The sequence below is a fragment of the Carlito syrichta genome, unplaced genomic scaffold (assembly GCF_000164805.1).
Source record: "Carlito syrichta isolate Samal-C Ts95f unplaced genomic scaffold, Tarsius_syrichta-2.0.1 Scaffold132850, whole genome shotgun sequence".
Classification (NCBI taxonomy): Eukaryota; Metazoa; Chordata; class Mammalia; order Primates; family Tarsiidae; genus Carlito; species Carlito syrichta.
Genome location: NW_007076946.1, coordinates 8,651 through 25,960, shown reverse-complemented (window position 1 = coordinate 25,960; position 17,310 = coordinate 8,651). Strand labels below are relative to the sequence as shown.

General features: G+C 42.6%; 1 protein-coding gene across 1 annotated transcript in view; it reads right to left on the bottom strand.

The window, feature by feature from the left end:
- The window catches only part of LOC103250767 (coatomer subunit gamma-2), a gene marked incomplete at its 5' end in the record, with an annotated part of 25,350 nt that extends 9,769 nt beyond the window's left edge, over positions 1-15,581 (bottom strand). The window contains 8 exons of the mRNA XM_008049362.1: positions 8,197-8,368; positions 8,749-8,888; positions 9,641-9,703; positions 10,899-11,024; positions 11,911-12,014; positions 12,857-12,932; positions 14,842-15,085; positions 15,486-15,581. Coding sequence (XP_008047553.1) covers positions 8,197-8,368; positions 8,749-8,888; positions 9,641-9,703; positions 10,899-11,024; positions 11,911-12,014; positions 12,857-12,932; positions 14,842-15,085; positions 15,486-15,581 — 1,021 coding nt within the window. The remainder of the gene's footprint in view (positions 1-8,196; positions 8,369-8,748; positions 8,889-9,640; positions 9,704-10,898; positions 11,025-11,910; positions 12,015-12,856; positions 12,933-14,841; positions 15,086-15,485) is intronic.
- Between the last annotated feature and the right edge of the window lie 1,729 nt (positions 15,582-17,310).

Below are 17,310 nucleotides of genomic sequence, written 5' to 3'. Positions count from 1 at the left end.
TACTTGGAAGGCTGAGGCGGAAGGATCGCCAGAGCCCAGCAGGTCGAGGCTGCGGTGGGGCTGGGAGAGGCCACTGTACTCCAGTCTGGGTGACAGAGTGAGACTCCAACTCAAAAACAAAAAAATCCTTAAAGAATAATATGTTTTGCATATTATTTATGGACATGTAAATATTTAGTAAAATTACATGGCTGAGGATTAGGACAAACTCCTGTAGTGATTTTCTCCTGGAAGGGAGCGAGTTAACTTACTTTGGGGAGTGATACAGAGGAAGTCTTGATTCTATCCGCATTTCTAGAAAAAAGATCTGAAGCAAATACCACATAAGGTTAAGATATGAAGAAGTGGGGTATATGAATCTTGGGGGGATGGAACATTTAAACTCAAGAGTTTGGCTGATAAGAAAGCTTGTGGAAAGATTAGGTGATGAGGGCCATTGACAGCAACCTGGATGACATGGGTCTGACCAACTGGAGAGTGGTGGGTGGCTTATCTGGTGAAGGTGGTCTGTATTTCGTGAGAAGCAGGCGGGTATCACTAAGGGAGCACACCTCTAGAAGAGAAAGATGTATTCATCCCTGTGATAACAGATGGGAGCTGATAAAACAGATATTAATATCTGTGACAGTGCAGACAGTCCAAGGAAATTCGGAAGGGATAGCTGAAGTATGATGTTAAGTTTGCTCAAATGAAGTTTTCACATGAGAACTGGCTGTAAGTAAAAGCAACTACTGAGAGGCATAGAAAGAAGGGAAAAGTAGAGGAAAACAGTTGAAATTAAAGAAGGGGATGGAGGGCTCGGGGTGACGCAGAGTGTGAGTTTTGCAAAATGTTGAATGAAGAAGGGTATTAGGGAGGGCCAAGGTGAGGAGCACTCAGATGCCTCGGACCTGGGAGTCCAGGGGACTGTATGTGAAGCTGCGGGAGGAGAGGGGGAGATGAGAGCACCGCAGTGAGAGCCAGCATGTGGTGTGCTGCTGCCCCGAATACTTTGCTGGAAAGAGATTTGAAGCCATCAGCGTAGTCCACAGAACACGGTGTTGGAGAGAGATCAGTGCAGTGCACTTAACACAGGTTACCGGGAAGCCCCAGAAAGTCCAGCCTGAAAGGCGAGGGAACAGATGTGGCACAGGGTGTGGGGGGGGTGGAGGAGGCTGGGAGTGAGCACTGAGTCTCAAGGTGCACATCCAGGAAGATGAGCACGTTCCCAGTGGCACAGTGGAGAGGAGAGGCATGCAGGGATGGCACTAGGGGTGTTCATTTAGGAGCGGTGGCAGAGGGGCAGTCCTCAGGTGGATGTGGGTGGAAGGCCATCGCTTTAATGTCACAGACACTGGTGGAAGAAACAGCTACTGCTCCAGACTCAGGTCAGAGGTCATGACAGGAGAAAAGAGGATAGCAAGTAAATAAAAGGGGCGCCTCACGGATCTGAGCACAGTTCTGAGTTGGTGGAGCTGCAAGAAGACAGATTAGGTGAGAGTTGGAGAAAGATCACAGAGGGCTGCACACACAACAGAAAGTCAGGGGAAGGGGACGGGAGAGGGGACAGGCTGGCACTGGACATCCTCGTGGGAAACGTATGGCTCAAGTGGCTGCTAACAGAGCCACTGAGAAGAGAGGGATAAAGATGGATTCTGACAAGAAGCCACTGGTGGGAACTGTCAGTGCAGCAGGACTGACTTTCTAGAGGGTATGGACTGCATGCTGCTGGGTGAGGACTGGCTGAGGAATCATACAGTAAACCTCAAGAGAATAATCTAGCATTCACTGAGTGGTGCTTCCTAGTAGCCTATGTAAATACAGGACAAAGCGGCCCCACAATAAGGAAACCCAGGACAAGGAGGCCAGTCCAAGAGCATCAATTGAGAAAAAGAGTTACAGGACCCAAGGTGGCCCAAAGACACGGAAGGAAAAAGGGTGCAGGTGGGGAGGCACAGTTCCAAAGACAGCCACGTACACAGAGGAATGTTGGAGAAAGGCAACAAGAAAAGGAAAAGGCTGCGTGGGAAGGACACACTGAGCTGTATATTTAAATCCAATTCTGAGCAAGGGGAGGAAGAGGAATCGAGCTAGAGGGCATCATGAAAGGGAACTGAAAGGTACACACCTGCCTCTACGCAGGACGGCCAGTCGTAGCAGAAGGACAGGTGGACACGGTGTTGGGGAAGTAGGCATGCCAGTGAGACTCCGGGTAAGATGGAGGATTCCTGAGAAATCCAAAAGTGAGACAACCATGTCCTCAGTAGCCACGGAGAGAAAGACAGGCCCAGAAGGGGAGAGGGGAGGGAGAGAAGGAGAGGAGAAGGAGAAGGAGAGGAAGAAGAAGGAACCATTTTGAAGAGCTATGGATGCTATGAAGGAGAAGGGGAAGGGGATGCAACTGACGGGAGGCCCAGGTAGGGGGAGCTCTCAGGCTCAGATGTGTGTGTTCTTGGGGGGACAGGGCACAAGACTGAGCAACAGAGAACTGCTGTGGGGCTGGGAAGAACGTAGGTGCGTCAGAGGGTGTGTGGCCAAGCATACTGTCACCACGTATGTGAGAGGGGATGTGAAGGAAGACTCTTGGGAAAGAAGGGATGGGAGGTGGGTGAGAAGGGAGATGGCCTCACACCAGGGACCAGGGAAAGAGCAATGCTGAGCTCCCAGCTGGTGGAGCCGTCATCCCTTAGGGGCAGGCTGGTGGCATGCTGGGCTCAGGGAACAGATGCAAGAAATGGGGAAACAGAAAAGAAGGGTGTTCAAGGAGGGTGTTGGTAAAGGCAGGCCAACCCGCATGGAAGGCAGTGGCCAGCCACTGGAGGCCAGGATCTTGAAAGCAGATGCTTAGCAGTTTAAGCTCTGTGAGTATGAGGGTTGGACAATTGTTGGTTTTGTGTTTAATGTGGTTGCTAACAAAATTAGCAGAGCAAAAATGGAACAGAAGTATTATTGTTTTTTTAAAAAATGGAATGAAGGGAACAGTATAATTTATTGTTTGGGTGATCGAGTCAGTCTCACTCTGTCGTCCAGCCTGGAGTGGCTCACCATAGCCTTGACATTCTGGGCTCAGGTGACCCTCCCGCCTTAGCCTCCGAGCAGCTGGCACTACCAATGTGTGCCACCATACTCAGCTAATACTTTAATTTTTGTAGATTTAAAAAAAAAATTTATGTTGCCCAGGTGAATCTCAAACTGCTGGTCTCAAGTGATCCTTCACCTCAGTCTTCCAAAGTACTGGGATTACAAGTGTGAGCCACTGTGTCCAGCCAACATTTTAAATCACTCTCAGAATTATTTAGGAATGTTAGAGTTGGTGTTGTCCATTTAAACTCGATCCAAAATATGAAATATGGAAAACAAGAAAAGTATATAAACAGAACCTGTATGCAGGTCTAGGCTGCCTTAAAGTTCTGTTGACACACAGGCAGTGTCAGGAGCATAAGTGGCCATACAGAGATCGATGCATGAGCAAGCACCACATCCGTGTCCTCAGTTAGGACTTCTGACAGCTGCTGGAGATCAGGAGGAGAGAGAGGAGAGTTGTGAGACGGCAAGGCGGTCCGGAGGAAGCTCGCATATATGCACCCTGCAGACCCATTTCAATGACAGGTAGTGAATGAAAAAGACTGAGTGGATCCATTAAGCAGGGTTTGATTTTCCCCCTAAGGCAAAAGGTGGAATGAGTGGATATGCCATGTTTATGTTGCCTCCTGGAGCGATGGGATCATTTAAATAGAGTCAGCAAGAAAAATTAGGGATATTGATGATGATGGAGTGAAAAAAGAAGATCAGATAGGATAGGAGGCTGGCTTAAAAGGGAAGGACAGATATTTCAGGCAGTCTGAATAAAGACAGACTGAGTCCAAAAGTGAGCAGGTGAATAGGAGGTCTGAAGACTGAGAATCCTGGAGATTTTATCATGGGGTAGATTGTAGGAACATTGATTTTAAAGCCAGACTGAAGCACATTCTCATGATAAAGGCAGGTGAAATGGTGACTGTATAGGAATGTTTACCAATTTGCTTTTTTAGTATTTGGATGAAAATTCAGGTGAAATGTTTTGGCTTGAAAGAATGTAAAGTTTCATCAATCTTCATTAGTAGGGATCCCAGTGGGTAAGTGGAGGTGAGTCTAAGTAAAACCTCTGAGATAGATCTTACCTCACTGGGGTTGTGGATTTAGTACAGAATGCCAAGAGTTAACATGGTTCCTACCAAACAAAAAACGGATGGGAGGTGGCATATTCAGAGGGGAGCTCATTGATTGAAAATAGTGCTTTAAGTAAGTACAGGCAGAGAGGCAAGAAGTCAGAATTATGAATGGTTACATGGCAGGCTGTATGGTTAATGAACATCAGAGTAAAGAAATGCACATACACAGACTGTTAAAGATGATCTCAGGATGAATATTTGCTATTAAAGACTGTTTTAAAATAAGTTATGTACATGTGTAGAAATGATTCCAGATGATGAGAAACATGATGCAATTAAGCCTGATGGTCTTATAATAAAAGCGATGTAAGGATTAGAATGATTTGGAGTAGGTAGTGGAATAAAAGGTTAACTTGGCAAGGGTATTAAAGTGGGCAGCAATCGGTAAAATGCTGTGTGTGAGATAGATAGATATAAATAAAATGTTATGGGTGCAATAAATATTCACAGGAAAGAAAGCTGCCAAATGAGAATGAATGATAAGAAGGAATGTAGCCTTAAAGGCTTTTCTAAAATTTTGGGGGTAAATGGGGAAATTTTTGGAGGATGAAAGTACGACTAATTAAATAGACTTATGGAAAGAAGGTGTTATGGTAATATCTCAATGTAGAATCAAAGCAGGTTTTTTTCAGAGAAGTTAGTTTCTTTTGTTCTTGTTTGTTTTCTTGAGTTGGAGTCTCTGTTGCCCAGGCCAGAGTGCAGTTGCACACTCATGACCACTCCACCATCGACCTGCTGGGCTCTGGTGATCCTTCCACCTCAGCCTTCCAAGAAGCCATAACTACAGGTGTGTGCTACCATGCCTGGCTAATTTTTTAATTTATTGTAGAGATGAAGTCTCGCCAGGTTGCCAGGGCTGATCTTGAACCCGTGGGCTCAGGCAATCCACTTGCCTTAGCCTCCCAAAGTGCTGGGATTACAGACTGAGCCACCGAGCCTGGCCGAGGTTAGATTTTTATACATTTATACAGAAAGGATAGCGGGAAAGATTAAAGATAGAACAAAGAAGAGAATAACTAATGGAACTACTTTCTGGAAGAGACTGGATAGTGTGTATCTTTTGAACTGTGGAAGATATGATTTTGAAGAGGATAAAAAAAAGTGGATAGTTCTAGGATTACACAGTCACAGTTTCTATTTATTATTTATTATGTGTCTGGCACCATTTTAAGCAACTTATTTCATTTCATCCTTTTAACAATTCTGAGAATTAAATAACTTGTTCAAGTTCACAGTCAGTATGTTGCAGCACCAAAATTCAAATCCCTATCTGTCTACAAGACTGATATTCTTTTTGTCTATGCTACACCATTTCTAAGCTGAAGGAAATCACAACCAAGAATTTCTATTTTTTCCCTGTGATTATAAGGAACAAACATTTTTCTGAGATGAAACACATAGGGATGATGCACAGATCTCAAAGTGACAGGTAAAATTTGGGACATCTGTGGAAGTGTAAACAGGAAGGACTGGGTAAAAGACTCCTGTTACCATCCATGCCCTGGAATTTCACTTCTTTTGTTACGTAGCACAGATTTTGGATTGGCTATGGATTAAACATTTGAGAATTTTGACAGAAACTTTAGAATAAAAAGGAGGTTTTTTTTTGTTTTGAGTTGGAGTCTCACTCTATCGCCCAGACTGGAGTGCAGTGGCAGGCTCCCAGCCATCGCAGCCTCAAACTGCTGGGCTCTGGCGAGCCTTCCGCCTCAGCCTTCCAAGTAGCCGGAACTACAGGCGCGCGCTACCATGCCTGGCTAATTTTTGGTTCATTAGGTCTCACCAAGTTGCCCAGGTGGGTCTCGAACCCGCAGGCTCAGGCAATCCACTTGCCTTGGCCTCCCAAAGTGCTGGGATTATAGGCTGAGCCACTGAGCCCAGCTGGGAGTTTGTTTCTAAGTAGGTATGTGATGAGTCAGCTATAAATTGACTACTAACAAAATTTTTAAAGTTCCAGTGTTGAGACAAAAGTTCATTTTTTTCCTCCAAGATGCACTGACAAGAGTTTATAACTACATTCTAGCACTGATCAGGAAACCCTCTGAGTTTAACATGAAAGAAAATTCTCTAAATTCCAAATTTTTATAAACAAAAATCTAACAAACCATCAAGCACAAGAGTCCACAGCCAGCAGACCAAGCCTGATGTCTCTGGGCTAAAATGAAAAGTCCATTTTAAGAAGAAATGAACTTCTCAGTGGATGGGGCAAGAAAGCCTCTCCTTCCTTCTGTTCTTGGTAGGAGTGTTTTCTGCTGTTTTTTCCCTACACTGTATGTAATTTCTATATTGTTGTTTTGTGTATTTTGGTATTGTAAAATCGTGACTACTGGATTCTGTTAAGACCATCCCGGGGTGTGAGCTATCAGTTAGCAAAATGAACCTGAGGAAGTGGAAGGAGCTAGCATTTTCAGTTGGGAAGGGCCTGACTCTTCAGTGGGGTCAGCAATTCACTTTCCTCTGAAATTACATGGCAAAATAACAGTACCCTTTAAAAACAGTACCCTTTAAAAACAGAAAGTTGGTGAGAGGTCCCTGAGATTGAAGCTGTAAAACAAGGAGAGAGGGCTGCTGGGGGCAACCTAGGGAAGTAAAAATGCTCCAGGCTACGGAAGAAGCTAGCTTAGAACACGGGTAAATAACACAAACTTCACCTAAAAGTACAGCCCGCTCAGTTCCTGGCTAGCAGACACACTTCAGACAAATCTACCTGGACAGAAACAGATCAGGAGAAAGAGAGGCTATAAGGAAGCAAAGCTACAGCAACCTCACCAAGGGCTCAGGGAGGTAATCTGGTTGAAGTCAGAGGGCCTGGAGCCCTGAGGGGAAACACTGGAGCCAGGTGGGAAGCACCTTCCTCCTCAGGGTCACGGATCCTGGGTACTAGAGAACAGAAGTACAATCCACCCAGGGCCAGAGGAAAGGGAGCAGCCTGGGCATCAGATTCAGCAGTGATGTCAGCATGAAGCTACCTTGTGGTAGAGTCTGAGCAGCCTGGGTCCACGGCTCAACACAGACAAGACTGGGCAGGGGTTCCTGGGAACCAGCATCTGTGAAGGGAGTCAGGAGAGGGGCTGACAGCCAGCAGGGTGAGCCCCCAGTGCAAGTGAACGATGACCAGTGAAAACTACTCACTGGTAGTTTTATGACTTCTTGGAACTCTGTAACTTCCCCAGTATTTGTTAATTTTATTAACTTCTCTTTTTCTTGTACTTACTAGTAGTAAAAGTTGTTCAAACATAACCGAGAGATGTGTCTTATTTCTGTGAAAATTGGGTAACAATTATGAGTATTCTATAGTGAATTACGGAAGAGAAGAACTCAACGGGGAAAACGGAGATAAAATCAAGTACAACAATGGTTGCCATTTACAAGAGACAGGCTACAGGGCCTTCCCAACCCCCAGATGCATAAATACTTTTGGCAGCTGGCTCTCTGTTAGGGGCCATTTCTTCCCCTGCATCTGGGTCAAGTAGAGAATTACAAAGCTTTTCTCAAACATGGACACACATGGCTGACGGAGCCACTCACTAGGATGCAACATACTATCAGACGCCAGCCTTAGGTTCCAGAACCTTCACAAATGAGGTATTTGAATGCCAACAATTTACAAAATAACCCAAGTTTTTGCAGGATGCCCTGGATAGAAACATCAGGGGGAAGGGGTCATGATTCTTCAAGGCGACATCAGGTCTGAAGACCCTCCCTCATGGTTACATCATTATAAAAGAAAGCCTGAGTTCCTCTGTGGGCTGCCACTGGATACATTCAGTTTCTCTTTTAAGATTAAATGTCCAGCAAATTTTACTCAGAGACTGAATATTAAAATTAGTATGCCTGCAGTAGTAACCAATTATTTACTCTCTCATGCGCACTCTCACTCACTCCATTAAATGCCAGGGAGGAACCACACTCTTCCACACTGAACCTCTGTCCAGCCACCTAAGGAACTCACAGGCTGATGCACTGTGAATTGCATGGGGATCCCCTCCCTTCAGTGGGTTGGTACCTGCTGTAGGGTCATCATCAGGCAAGCGGACAAGAGTGTAACATGTTCCTGGCTGATTATAAGGGAGGCTGGGGGCTGGGACACAACACAGCACTTCATAGGAATCTGATGGCTCCATCTGCACAGTCACTTTCTCCAGCAGCTGGTCATTGAGCGTGTTGGTGCAGTCAAACTGAAAGGTCAGTAGATGGGTAAGTTGTGAAGGATGAGAGGTGTTTTCAAGCCAGTGTCCTTCCCACTCACAACCCATTCCTCGGCTCTGGAATCATCATTTAACCCTGATTTTAAATGATGATTTTAAAAATAGGTTATACTTTATGTTGTCCAACTTCTTCATCAACTTCAGTTCTATGTCCTTTTAGATTTTAACCATCAAAAATTACCCATCAATGATGGCATCTCTATAGTTCTGATGCTAGGAAAGAAAACCAGAAATTCTGCCAAATTAATTTTGTATAAAAGGAACTAAAATCATTTGTAAAGAGAATTGATACTGTCTCAAAGTATACCCATTGATACTAAGTCCCTGCAGGAGCCAAGGGTATATCTCACCTGGAACACAATGTGATTGGTAAACATGTGCTTGATACATCGAACAAAATACTCTGTCTCTGCTTCTGTAAGTTGGACAGGCTCAGAAGACTTGAATAAGGGTCCTATATTCAAAAATTCAGGAATGGCAGCCAATTGTTCTATTAAGAAAAAAGGAAAGAAATAAAGACATAAAGAAGAAAGGGAAGACTTTACTTCGGATGCTTAAAATGTTTTCATTTCCATAGCCTTACTATTAGTTGAACACTCAACTAATTATTTCACTAAAGCTTGTGGACATATATTTTAAGTGAGTTTACATGTTGGATTAATAAAAGCAAAATAGAATCTAAATTCCTAATTTTTTAGAATCTGAGTTCCCCGATAGCCAACAAGATGCAGATAAGAACAACGTTCCCAGCCGGGCTCGGTGGCTCAGTCTGTAATCCCGCGCCTTTGGGAGGCTGAGGTGAGTGAATTGCCTGAGCCCGCGGGTTCGAAACCCTCCTGGGCAGCGAGACCTCATCTCTACAATAAATCAAAAAATCAGCTGGGCGTGGTAGCGCATGCCTGTAATTCCGGCTACTCGGAAGGCTGAGGTGGAAGGATCGCCAGAGCCCAGCAGGTGAGGCTGCGGTGGCTGGGAGCAGCCACTGCACTCCAGTCTGGGCGACCGACTGAGACTCCAACTCAAAAAAAACAAACAAAAAAGAACAACGTTCCCAGTAAGCAACTGGAAACTGGAACGTCCATGGACCCTAGGTAGCCTCGGCAACTGTACCCTATGATCTTCAAACATATGAAGACTTCCTGTACTGAGAACTAATCAGACTGAATACAAGGAATGGACTTTATTATATATTTACAATGCCTACAGACATGATTATTACTTATACTCATCAAATCATCATACCTTGGAAAATGTCTTGCCTGGAAGGAACCAATTTCTCTGGTTTAGCAGCCACAAGTGTGATTTCTGCAAGGACAGACATAAGCAATTAGGTAAGCTTCCCCCTCACTAACAGTGCAGACAGAAAGAGATGAGGGCAGAAACTTCTAAAAGACATATAACAAGCTGTTGCTAAATCACACCAATGGACTCAAAATGTATTTTGTGAACATATGTTGTGAAACAATAAAGTAAGCCCTAAAAATAATCAGTTTCAAATGAAATGGGATGAAAAAAAAAAAAAAAACAAACCTCAGAAAAGAAGGAATAAACACAAATCTCACAATCAAAATAGGAAAATTCACTTGTATTAACAGAAAAACTGAAATGCTGAAAATTAGGCATAAATCTTTTATTCCCAGTTCTGTGTTCTAACCACTAAACGAGTTTTCCTTCTTTTCTTTCTTTCTTTCTTTCTTTTTTTTTTTTTTGAGTTTTAAAGTTAGATATTTTTTGGGAAAATGTTTTATTTAAAAAATTTTTGTCCCCAAGAGGAAGACTACATACTCTCTAATCTAAGAAACCTCTTAATTCCTCACTCCATTCAATTAGTTAATTAACTGTAATCAGGATAGTCTTGTATTCTTTTCACTTTGTTTTCAAATACCTTAACTTCCTGTGTTTGTTTGTCTATCTTTTTTTTCCCCTTTGAGTAGGGTTCTCATTCGTTGCCCAGGCTGGCATGGAGTGGCAGTCACGGCTCACCGCAGCCTTAGACTCCTAGGCTCAACAGATCCTCCTGCCTCAGCCTCCTGAGTAGGTGGGACTACAAATGTGTGCCACCATGTCTGGCTGGGAACATTTTTTATGATATTGTCCCATACATTATTTCAAGACAAACCTCCAACAGCAAAATTAATTAACTTAAGAGATTACCAACTTCGGAAAATAAACATAGGAAGTGACAGCACTATTACTGCTCTGAGAAACACAGTGGTGACTAACCTCAAATGCTGCTTAACACTTTGAATTTTAAAAAAGAAAAAACCCTAGTCTTGGAACACTTCATATTTTTGCTTTTGTGTAAAAATGAGTTTTTTTAAAAAAAACTCTAATAAAAAAATACCATGTGTCATAGATCCAAAAGATGTAGGAGTGACAATTAAACAATTAGAGAAAAAAAAAAAACTCTAATATTTTCTAGTTTATAAAATATGCCAATATTTACTAGTTTTGCAAAACTATACACAGAAAAACTAACAGAGTTAACTATTCCCATTACCTGCTTTCTGTTCAAAGACTGGAGCCACTGAAAGAGGAATTGATTTCATGTCAAAAGGCTTTTCTGAAGGCTCCAGTGTGTATTGGTGTAAGGCTTTTTCCATCCCTGGTACAGAGACCATCAGACCTGTGAAACACAGAGAAATCTCAGTATCACAATCTATATCTTGCCAATCCCAAGACCCAGACAGGCCTAGATTTGTAACATTTATCTAGCTTTCTGAATGAAGAGAAAACTATAACCACAAACTGTATAACCTAAAGGCTATGATATAAAACTGCCTTGTAAACCAATAAGCTATCTTATTTTATCTAAGGACATATGGGAGCAGAGCATAAATATTTTCAGCAAAATATAAGTACCTCCCAGAAAAGAAAGCAACTTAGTCATGCGGGCACAATGACAGCAAAAGAAAAGGGAAAAAAGGATAAACTCATCCAAGAGGGAGTTCAAGGAGAGCCAAGAATAAGCAACATTCCTTGGGCCCCTCCATGCTTTAAGAAATACGTATTTTAGAGAAAGGGTCTCACTGTCACCCAGGCTAGTATGCATGGGTGTGATGACAACTCACTACAGCCTCAAACTCCTGGGCTCAAGTGTGGCCTCAGCTTCCTGAGTAGCTGGGACTACAAGCATACACCACTGCATACAGCTCATTTTTAAAAACTTTTTGTAGAGACAAGGTCTTGCTATGTTACCCAGGCTGCTCTCAAACCCCTGGCCTCAAGCAGGCCTCCCATCTTGGTCTCCCAAAGTGCTGGGATTACAGACATAAGCCATTGAGCCTAGTCTAAGAAATTTATTCTTATAAATTGTTTCACAGGAATTATCATTACCAAATTAGAGAAAACTCTATAAATATGTTTCCTTAGAAATGGTAGTGCATTCAAAGATAAGAACCCAGCATTTGCCTAGTGAAGTTAACTCATATGCAAATTATCATGAAATATACTTCCAAAACACCATTTGGAGAACAAAAGTACATTTATCTTTATTCTTGGCTCTCACTGACCATTAAAGATATATGTGGCATTCAGTGCCATCTGCCTCTGCTGCAGCACATTCAGATAGAGGGTAGCTCTGTCCCGTACCTCATCATCAGTGTCCATCATACATCTGTCCAGGGGAAACAGAACAGGCATGTCACAGTACCAACGACTTCCAAGAGTTTTCTCACAACCCTAGAGAACACGGTTCAGGTCACCTGACACTGCCTTTATAAAAAGAGCCCAACAACAGCCAACAGGAGCTTCTGAAGTCTCCACAAATTTTGGGTGTGGTTCCGACTTACTAAAGAAATACTGTCATCATACATCAGAAGCACTGCATAAGCAGGCATCGAAATAACTAGGGAAAGCACACTAACATGAGATTACAGCCTGGAGTATGTTCTTCAATCTGCAACCACATGATGCTGACAAAGACTTAGGCTTCTCTGCAATTAAGAAACAGGAATGCTAAAAAGATAAACAGCATTCAAAATCGACACTGTTATTCCTCAAATGGCAATTTGTTTTAGTTAAGCCAGCCAGCCTTTGGCTTGTAATTTATCTGCTCCAATTAACTACAAGGTGCGATCATAGAGTGTTTGCTAAACCAAGTCTTTTCCTCATCAAATAAGGAGTCATAGAAATGACGGAAAGCTAGTATTTTCAACTCCTCATAGCAAATTGTCTGAGGTCTTTTTAAAGTTAGCCCCTGCTGTACACATTAAGGTCCATGTAGTCAAGCACTTTCTCAAAACTGAGTAAGAGAAATCCAGAGTCAGATGGGCCGTATACCCAGCGCTACCTGACTGCTAAAAAGAGAACACCATTCCATTGGCTGCCCCCCGAGCCCCACATTCCCCTTCAGCTCTTCCCTCGGGCCCTGTAGTGCATCTGGTGTGGCACAGGGAGGATTTCAGCATTCAGCCATGTGGAATTCTTATTATAAAACAAATACATTCTCTTACCCACCTCTGTAAGAGTACAAGGATGCTTGGGAGAAGGCTTTCATTCTGAGCCCCAAATTTAGCCAAAGCACTCACAGCAGCTATAAGGAAGCATAAAACAAAGCAACATAAATATTGGTTTCTCAAAGGTAAGCAAAAATCATTTAAAAAAATTAGAGAAGTATCTCTGTGTTCAGTGAGATAAACTCTCTTGCTCTGTTGAGAGTTTCTTGATCTTATTTCCTTGATATTTTTAAGCACAGAGTTCTGCAGGCCCATCACTGATGTGATGACGTTCTCATGTCAAACAACCAGCCCCACATGCAAAAACAAGTTCTACAGTTAAAATTCCGTTCATTCAACAAAGGCTCATTGCTCACCGAACTTTTGTCAGGAATTGTGCTAGAGTGGGGAGTAGACAACAGACACAGTTCCTGACCTCAAGGCATTATACTCTGGTAGGAAGGGCGGGCCAGTGAAGAGGCATAACACAACCCAGTCCATCCAAAGTAGAGCTACATCCAGGAGGCCATGTGGTATGGAGAAAGGAACTCAAATCAGAATTGGTGGTGGAAAAGTTAAGACAAAACACACGTTACGTGAACTAAATTTTGAAGAACAAGTCAAGGCAGCCAGAGGGAAAGGGCAGGAGAAGAGTATCAGAGGCAGAGTGAATAAGCAAGTACCAATGCCCTCTGCCCAGAGAAGCAAGCATGGCACAGTACCAAACACAGTCAGGCAAGGCTGAGCACAGGACCCATGCTGGAGAACAAGAGACAAGAGAGATAAGGCAAAAGCAGAGGATGGTTTCATCTCAAAGCTATTACTAAAGGACACTAAGTTTGGGACACATTTGTGTATTTGAAAGATCTTTTTTGAGCATGTGGAGAACAGGCTGGACACATGTGAGTCTGGAAGCAGTCACACTAGTTAGGCATCTGAAATGACACCACCAAGTCAGCACCCATGAAAAGCGAGAATGAAGAAATATTAAGAAGACAGAATGGGTAGCGTTTTGCTGAAGAATCGATGGGGGCTGTAAATGTAGAATCAGCTTCTGTCTTGACAACTGAGTGGGTAACAAAGGGAAGGATTTCAGTTTGGGTTCGTCTGAATTTCAGGTTGAATTTGAAGTGCCTTAGATATTTAGACACAGAGGTCAGGAGAGAGACATGACCGGGAAGAATAAAGTAGAGCTCTGAGAATGATCACCAGGAAGAATGAGCATGCCGGGAGGACAAAACCCTAGGGAGAATTAGTATTTTAAGGAATGGGCCTAGAAAGAGCAGCTCTATAAATAAGAGTGAGGAGGGATAGAAGAATTCAGGTCATTGTGGAAGTCAAAGGTAGAGGATTTCATGAAGTGTGTAGTCAACAGTGCATCACACTGACTGAATAGTAAGCAACAAGAAGCACACTGAAGTATCAAACTTGGATTTCCAACTAGTTTATAAGTAATTTTGAATAAAAACTTCAGAGAATTTTTAGGGAGAAAGCTAGATCATGAGTTGAAGAGAAAATGGAAAATGAATTCATGAAGGAAGCTAGGAATAGTTACTTCAAGTTTTTCTCTGAGTGGAAGAGTCAGTCAGTAGCTAGTGAGAGACACAGGCTCACAGGAGGGCAACTTCTAATGGGAGGGAGTTGGACCTGCTCACATGCTAAAGGGAAGGAAAGGTTAGGGGAAGAGTCACTTAAAAAACAGATACACACACGCACACATTCTACAGACAGACATAATATGGCTATAACTCTGAAAACCTGGGTGAGCCATGTGACAGTCCTCCTATCACACTGATAGCCAACTGTTGTCTCTAATCTAAAGCAAAAATGAGGATGGAAATGGAAGTACAAAGAAAGGGCTGCATGTCTGAGCCTTGAGCATGCCCCTGAATCCGACCATCAAGCAGATCTGGCAACTTCACTTTCCAGTTTCGTGACCACCCTCCTCAGTTAAGTATTTCAAAAGGTTGGCAGTTGCATCACGATCAGTGCTCCAATGAGACTCACCAGCTCTGACAGCCTCGTTTTCCAGGACGACCCTATTGAAAATAAAGCGGATATACTTGGAGGGGACAGGCGTTCTGGGGCCCTCTTTGCCCAGCAAGTGTAGAATCTTAGTAGCCAGAACAGTGTGTTCACAGTCTTCAATGAATTCACAAAGGTGGGCTAGGCCTGCTTCCTTACTCTCAGGGTTCTCTTCCACGATGCTGATAATGCAGTCCACAATGGCCCGCTTGTATTCAAAGCCTCCCTGGCAAAAGAGAAGACAGCTGCCAATCATTCTAAGGACACATTTTGGAGAAATGTTTATACTCCAAGGCTCATTCTTACAATATTCACATTTCATTTCCCAACCTCTATGAAAGAAACAAGTGTTTTTTTCTCCAAATGGGAAAGCAAAGCAATGGCGTGTTTAGTAATGAGCTAGAACCAGACTTTGGTATACTCCTTGACAGGCATACTGAGAAGATAAAGAAATCTGCTTAAAATATTAGGGTACTTAATGGCAATCATAAGAATTTAAGAGAGCAGCTTCCTATGGTTAAAAAGTAGTCTATGACTTGTATACCTAATCCCAAATTGTACCCCACATTTTTAAAATAAAAAAAAAGAAAGTTCGTAAGAGTGGGGGAAAAAAGTAGTCTACGTACATCATCTCGGAGCATATTGGACAGGAAAGTCATCATGACACTGTGCTTTCGAGGGTATTTCTGACAGAGAGCACTAATTGCCTGAACAACCACCACCTGTAGAAAAATGAACAGAACATTCACCTTTATAATGACTGTACAGTCATGACCTATAAAAAACACAAAAGACATTCATCTTCATAACTTTAGCTACTAAGCATGTTTTCCCTCTTATTACAGCAAGTTAAGAAGGCACTGTAAGCCGGGTTCGGTGGCTCAGCCTGTAATCCTGCGCTTTGGGAGGCTGAGATGAGTGGATTGCCTGAGCCCGCGGGTTCGAGACCCGCCTGGGCAACTTGGCGAGATCTCATCTCTACAATAAATCAAAAATTAGCTGGGCGTGGTAGCACGCGCCTGTGGTTTCAGCTACTTGGAAGGCTGAGGGTGAAGGATCACCAGAGTCCAGCGGGTTGAGGCTGCAATGGCCGGGAGCGGCCACTGCACTCCAGTCTGGGCGATAGAGTGAGACTCCAACTCAAAAAAAAAAAAGAAGGCACTGTAGTTTCCTAAAGTAACAGTGACAGTTCTTCATGAAAGATAAGCAGGGAGAAATCACAAAAAAATAAAAAGCATTGGACAAATGAAGTTCAAAAGAGCCCAACCCTGTACCACAAGCAAATAAGCACATAACACGTTTGGTGAGCCCTAAAGACAAAAAGCTTGAACTGACTGGTTTTCATAACAGAGACAGAGAAAGCTATCATGGAGCCACTTCACAAAATGGTTTCCAAGGAAATTTTGCCACAACTTTAAGGGCCAGTGGCAAGAAGTGTGAAGGGTATAATATTTTATTTAACCTGCCACAATCTCATGGATGCTGGTATAAAATAAGACCCTGGTTCAGAGATGAAAGATGATTACTTACTCACAACAATAGCAGGGGCCATGATATCAGCATTTGGGTGAATTTCCTGAGCTTTAATTCCCACTGGGCAGTGCAATGTGAGCCAGATAATATCTAGATTCCCAGTGGGGTGCATTACAGACTAAGAACCCTGAGAGATATGGAACTTGAATATTTTACAACGGACATTAATCATACCTAGTCTTTGTTCTGAAGGAAAACAGAATGATACGCAAATTTGTGTTCTGCTCTAGAGGGAGTAATACTAGTATTTTTCAGGGCTATCAGGAAATCTGCCCTTTACTTTAAAAGAAAATACTATCTCTATCTTCCAAAGCTGGACGGTATCTTGTGCTACACAAAGAAAAAGTTGGGATAGTAAGAAATAAAGGACAGTTAGTATCTAACTTACAAGATGTACAGAGCTGCAGAGGCCCATGGAGAATTGAGAATTGTTTACCCACAACCTGATAACCCCAAATGTATGCATGTTGTTTCAGAGCACAAGAAATTAAAGAAAATGTCCATAATAGTTTTATGTAGCAATGAACACTTAAAACCTAATAAAGATGGCATATATGCCCAGAAAGAAAAATTATAAACTGAAATCACTTAAGAATACTGAAGTAAAAATTCTAAGTAATATATTAGCTAACAGACTCTAACACTACATTAAGGAAATAACACATCATGATGAAATGAGATTTATACCAAGAATGTGAAGATGACTCAACATTAGAAAACTGATTAGTATAATTCTTCATATTAATGAGTCAAAGGAGAAAATTTATTTGATTATGTCCAAAATGCCAAAAATCCTTTGATAAAATCCAATACCCATTCCTAATAAAAATTCTTAAAAATACAGGAATGGATGGATACGTCCATAACATAAATATATTTGTGCCTCAATCCTGATGCCAGCATATTCCTCAATAGAGA